Source organism: Camelina sativa, chromosome 5 (genome assembly GCF_000633955.1).
Source record: "Camelina sativa cultivar DH55 chromosome 5, Cs, whole genome shotgun sequence".
NCBI lineage: Eukaryota > Viridiplantae > Streptophyta > Magnoliopsida > Brassicales > Brassicaceae > Camelina > Camelina sativa.
This window is the reverse complement of record NC_025689.1, coordinates 32,980,930-32,987,393: the sequence shown is the minus strand read 5'-3', so window position 1 is coordinate 32,987,393 and position 6,464 is coordinate 32,980,930. Positions and strand designations below refer to the sequence as shown.

Here is a 6,464-nt window from a genome sequence, read left to right as displayed (position 1 = left end):
TTTTAATGGCAATGGTTGAGAAGAGGAAAGCAAGAGTGCATATGTAACAACATACTAGTGATTCAGAATCTTCTTTTTCGTCTATCCTTTTCCCAGAGCTGTATCAATTGCAAACACAGAAGAAGAAAGTCATAAATCATAATTTTCCATAACATGACTAAAACCTTAAAACTGAAAGGAGGAAGAAGTTAGGCCGTCAAATAACACACAGCTAGTTGAATCAACAAAACGAAAATAAAAGAAAGCATAACGTAAGATTTGGCGATGGTTTTTCAATATTCCAATCACGACCTAGGAACTAATTTACAGATTCTCAGATCCAAACCCTAGAAAACGCAAAAAGAGAGAATCCAGGTTTTAAAATTACTTGGACAACTGCGTCGCCTTTGTCGTTCGGTTAACGCTAGAATTCGACATCCTTAAACTTCTCTCCCACTTCTCTTTGGGCAAACTCGCGTGCCTTTCTCTCTCTATCGTATTTTTTTCCTCACCGATTTCTTTTTTTCATCAACTTTATAAAAGTAAAAGTAAAAAGGGCCAAAGCAGAAATAGGATATAAATTCGTTAAGATTGTGACATGTGTTACTTAAAAGTAAAAGTTCTAAATCTAGTATAATAAAATCTACTAATTATCAATATTTTTTATTCCCCTTTTTAATATTTTAATTTAATTTCTCTATATAGTAATAGAAAATCAATCTCACAAAAATGTTGAAGTGTCGCGCTCACATATCATATGTACCTTTTAAAATACATGTTCTTACATTTTATTATTATTTACATAAATATGTCACTGACATATATCTAAGGCAATGTTCTTTTCTATTAATCTTTAAAAGTGAAAGATTTAATGAACAATTAAAATCCACAAATGTATGTAATTATCAATTTCATAATATATTTAATTATTATAAGTAAATTACATTTTACAAACAATAAAAAAATATTTAATATATTAATAGAGAAATAATCTCACAAAAAAGTTGAAGTGTCGCACTCACATAGCTTATGTACCTTTTCAAATAAGTGTTCTTACATCTTTTTATGATTTACATCAAATAAGTGTTTTTATGATTTAAGGCAATGTTATTTTCTATTAGCTTTTAGAAGTGAAAGATTTAATCAACAATTAAATTCCAGAAATATATTTAATTATCAATTTCATAACATATTTAAATATTAGAAGTAGATTACATTTCACAAGTAATAAAAAAATAATTTATTTATTTATCACTTTTATACATTTTTCTCATTACATTTTTAAACTTCGGATTAGTTTAAATTAAATCGATTAATCTATAAAGTATTGCTTTTGACAAATTTCCTAACTTTGTTAGTGAAGGTTTAGCTTTTTTTACTAAGTTAGGGTTTTTGGGCGGCCTAATTCGAGAGAAAGTTGCGGTGGCGGGAGCCAGACTTGGCCCCATTGACTTGAAGCATTGCAATGGAGCTCCCACATTTTCTGAATTCTTTTTTTGTTACAATGAGGCCTCCAAATACCCCAAAAAATATTATTTTCAGAAATTTAAGGGTTTGTTACATTTTTTAGGATATTTTGTATTCTGTTTTAAAAAAAGAGTGTTTTGTTTAACTGAATTTTCTTTTTAGTCTATAGCTTTTATGCTATGAAAATTATATTATAACTGCCCCCCCCCCTCCCCTAAATGCTTTGGTCCGGCTCATTCTCAATCAGTACACACACGAGAAAGCAGTCACCTATTGGTCCTAGTCTCATCGCCCGTGCTCAGTCTGTCCCGAGAATGTGTTTCCCCTAATATGTGGTGAACAAGAAATATGTGAGAAAAGAAGAAGATATATGTATATATAATTATAAAATTTGGAACTCATGGGTGAATCTTTACCTCTAAGTACAGGTCCGTGGCCTCGTTCATTGCCTTGACCCAACCTCTGGAATTCTCAATATCGAGTGACTTCAGTTCGGTGTAACTTAGACTGTCGAGCTCTTTACCGAGCATTCTCCTACGAGGATCCATGACAGAAAACAACGATATGAGTAAAAGAAATAATGAAAAGACAGCAAGAAAGAAGGGGTAAGTGTTAATGCATTACTTGTTCAAAAGCCGAACTCTCTCGATTTTGCTCCTCAAATGCTCAATGTGTAGCAGCAGCTGCAAGAACAAAAGCACTGTAAAAACAAAAAAAAACAAAAAAAAAAAGAAAGAACATGACAGGAAGTGAGTTATATAGATGCGCTCACCAGAGCTTTACCATCATGCTCCTCTAGTCTTTCTCCATAGCTGGAGCTGTGTGGTCAAGACAATTTTTTTTTAAAAAAAATTAGAACCTAGATTGGATGCATCCTAATCGGTAACTAATTAGCCAACAAAATACAAAATTTTATGTACCAACAAAATACAAAATTTTATGTACCTGCTCCGGAGCTCTCTGCGGAGAGAGCTGGAAATCTCAGACTCGAGTTTCTTCAGTTCCTGGTAACTGTTTCTTCAGTTCCTGGTAACTTACGTTGTCGAGCTCTTTACTGAAAATTCTCCTACAAGGATCCATGAAAGAAAACAATATGAGTAAAAGAAATAATGAAAAGACAGCAAGGGAAAAGGGGAAAGTGTTAATGCATTACTCGTTCAAAAGCTGGACTCTCTCGATTTTGCTCCTCAAATGCTCAATAACCAGAGCTTCACCATCATGTTCCTCTAGTCTTTCTCCATGGCTAGAGCTGTGTGGTCAAGAGAAATTAAAAAAAAAATAATAAGAACCTAGACTGGATGCATCGGTAACTAAATTAGCCAACAAAATATAAAATTATAAGCAAGAGCGTGTTAATATACCTGCTCCGGAGCTCTCTGTCCTGCTTCCTCAAATCTCTTAGTCTACCCTGGAAAACCAATTCAATGTGAAATTTCTCATCGTCGTCATAGGTGTCCGGATCGTCTCCCTCTGGATCGTTCAACTAGGGGGAAAACAAAAAAAAACAAAAGACGGAAACACTTTGAAGTTAATTATTATGAAATTAATCAAAAGAAAAACTCAAAACCGGGTTCTGAATAACTAATGATATAAATCTCTTACCAGCCTGTCTTGCACCTCATCTTTGACCTGTAATAGTTAAAAAAGCATATCAGTAGTAATTCAAATAGTTTGAGAATAATTACAAGCATAATCAATTTATATATAATGCATGGGTGAGTGTCATGGGAAATGTTTAAAATAAGATAAAATTTGGTGTCTCACGTTGAGACGGCCTTGCTTTAACTGATCTTCAAGGGAACGCAGCTCGGGGTAACTCAGACCGTAGAGACTCTCACCATGCAATCTCCTGAAAAAACAAAACCAAAAGTTTGTTAAGGATCAGGAGGGGAGGGACACAATGTTTGTTAATGATCAGGAGAGACACAATGTTTGTTAAATGGGTCATACTCGTTCAAAAGCTGTAGCCTCTCGAGCTCGCCCTTGAGAGTCTCAGCGGTTCGCAGCTGCAAAAACACAGTGTAAGCATGGAAAATAACTTTAATGGCAATGGTTGAGAAGAGGAAAGCAAGAGTGCATATGTAAAAACATACCAGTGCTTCATAATCTTCTTTCTCGTCTAGCCTTTTCACAGAGCTGTATCAATTGCAAAGACAGAAGGAGAAAGTCATAAATCATAAATTTCCTTTTAACATGATTAAAAACTTAAAACTGAAAAGGATCAGAATCAGATATTTCAAGGAGGAAGGAGTTAGGCCGTCAAATAACACACAGCTAGTTGAATCAACAAAACCAGAAGAGATGGTTTTTCAATATCCCAAATCACGACCTAGAACTAATTTACAGATTCTCGGATTCAAGCCGCTATTACACACGAAAATACAAGAAAAACCCTAGAAAACAGAATAAGAGAGAGAATCCAGGTTTTAAAATTACTTGGACAACTGCGTTGCCTTTGTCGTTGGGTTAACCCTAGAATTCCACATCCTTCTTTTTTTATCTTCCTTAAAATTCTCTCCCACTTTTCTTATGGCAAACTCGCGTTCCCTTCTCTCCCACTTAAGTTGATGATTTTATTAACTCCTCTCTTTCAGCAGTTTTTACTCCAAAATACTTTTTGGAAAGTTTTTACATTTAATGCATTGACATTAATATTAGTTACCAAAAATTTCAAAATTAATTATAGGTAAGATTTAAAAAAATAAAAAAATATTTCTACCTCATTCAAACATAACTATATGATTCCTTTTCATTTTTATTTGAATTTATATTTAAATTATTTTGAATTATTCTATAATACATTTAGTTAATAAAAATTTTGATTTTTACGATGTAATTCAAATTTTTAAAAACGGACATATATTACTCAATAGATAAATTAAAAAATACGGGTACGATGTCCCATATCGCCTAAAAAGATTGGGAAATAGTTCATAGTCACACTATAAAAAAGAGCAAAATGATTCATAATACAATTGAAACAACCCTTCCTTTTTTTTTTTAAATACCTTAATTTACTAGTGGTCTCATATCCACTAACATCCTATCAACAATCAACAACCGCGGGTAATCAAATAGCAACTTCCATTAAACCAATAAAATTCCAACAATCCAAAACAATAACCAATACCATAATCCAATAAAGAAATAGCCAACAACTAACATCCTACAATGTTCCGTTGACTTAATCTAGCAACCTAACAATAGCTAAATCGCAATCAATCAAGCCTCTAGAACATCCCTTCCTCATCGCCTTGATTCCACGATCACACTTTGCCTTTACCTGCACCACAAACACATATTGCAATGCATGAATATTTTATATGCAATGCAAGTGCAACCTGCATCGACCAATACCCAGTCTGCATCGACCGACGCATGCTCGACGCAACACAAAAACCCTAAAGTTTATCGCGCCGTCCTCGCACTTGCATTGACCGACGCAAGCAATGCATCGATCGACGCAACGTCGAGCACCGTGATTTCCCCGAAGCTTCTCGCCGGATCTCGTTCCTACAACCACAGAAACTCATTCCCAAGCCACAAGAAAGCTTCCTAACGTCCTTAACTACGATCTAACACATCTAACAACACCAAACAGGCAAGTTAAAGGTTCCTCTAGCTTAGATAAGCCATGGTCATGCACTTACCTGTGCCAAGACGAATCTGAACAATAAACAAGCAAGAACAAGCCTCTAGGAAGCTCCTACAACGATCCCAGCTACAGATCTCTACAGGAACGCACCAAAACTCCAAGAAATCTCCAGAAACTCTCAAGAACTTTTCCTCTCTTTCGTTTTCTCTCAAAAACGGCCAAACAACACTAATGGAACAAAAAGTCGACTTAAGGGTTTTTCCCTAACCCAAAACGCAGCGTTCTACTTAAGTCAAAAACGCACAGGAACAACCTTGCATCGACCGATGCACAACTTGCATCGACCGATGCAGAACCTAAACCGGGATTTTGGTTCACGGATGTTACAATTCTCCCCCACCAATAAGGATTCGTCCCCGAATCCCGCAATACCGTCCATCCTCCAAGGACCTCCGTGCCACCGTCAACACGGCCCGCACGTCCCTAGACCGGACCAACACCGTCAGCCAAGGTTTCCCGTGCCACTGTCGCAACAGCCCGCACACCTCCGACTGACCCTCGAGGTCTCCCTCTAGCCAATATACTCGCATCATAACACTATTTGCTCACAACTCAGTGCTTCCCCCGTTCGTGGTCGCAACCAACGAATCATGCCGGCTCGCTATCAGGCCAACCGCCTTAAGCTACGGCATCCAGAAAGTCACTCACACACACTCCCCCCGCTCTCGGGTCGCAACCCTCGAGACATACCGGCTCACTGCCGAGCCTCGGCTCACAGCTACGGTATCCAAGGAGCCCCACATATCCCGCTCTTGGGTCGTCATCCTCAAGCGCGCTCTCGGATCGTCATCCGAAGCAACATACCACTCCCATTATCTGGCCACAAAATCCATCGAGCTATCGGTATCACGTGAGTTGGGCCCACACGGCCTTGAGCAAAACAAATACTGATGCCAACGAGTATCTCCCGACTAAATCTACCTCAACCTTTCCACAAAACTTTCCTTTCTAGAAAACTTTCTAATTCTGGAAACTTTCCTTTTGTGGAAACTTTCTATTTATGGAAACTTCCAAAAATAGAATCCGAACTATTTCTCTTTTCCCATGACAACAACAGTCAAACACAAAGAAAAAAATACTCATCTTATTAATCTCAAAAATGTCATAATCGTTACAATCTCAACGAAAATACATCAGAAAAAGCCAAAAATACAACAACCGGAGCCAACAACCCGCATCCCGAGCACCACCTCATCTTGATACTTAGTCGCACAACCAACCACCCCTAAGCGACCAAAAATCAAGAGAGATGGGCTGGAATACTCCGTACCCGCTCCAACCACGGACTACAACTCGGACCCGGCTAGACAACTCATGTCGCGGTCTGCTTCTCAAACCACTTCTTAAACCTTGCCTTCATCCT

The 6,464-nt window shown here is 37.4% G+C and overlaps 1 protein-coding gene across 2 annotated transcripts in view; it reads right to left on the bottom strand.

Annotated features, from left to right (window-relative positions):
* Positions 1–480, bottom strand: part of LOC104788312 (agamous-like MADS-box protein AGL18) — a 3,146-nt gene extending 2,666 nt beyond the window's left edge. For both annotated transcript variants that reach the window (XM_010514057.2, XM_010514058.2), the window contains exons 1-2: positions 368–480; positions 56–98 (exon numbers count right to left, since the gene is read on the bottom strand). In XM_010514057.2, the coding sequence (XP_010512359.1) occupies positions 56–98; positions 368–417 (93 nt within the window). In that variant the 5' untranslated portion in view covers positions 418–480. The remainder of the gene's footprint in view (positions 1–55; positions 99–367) is intronic.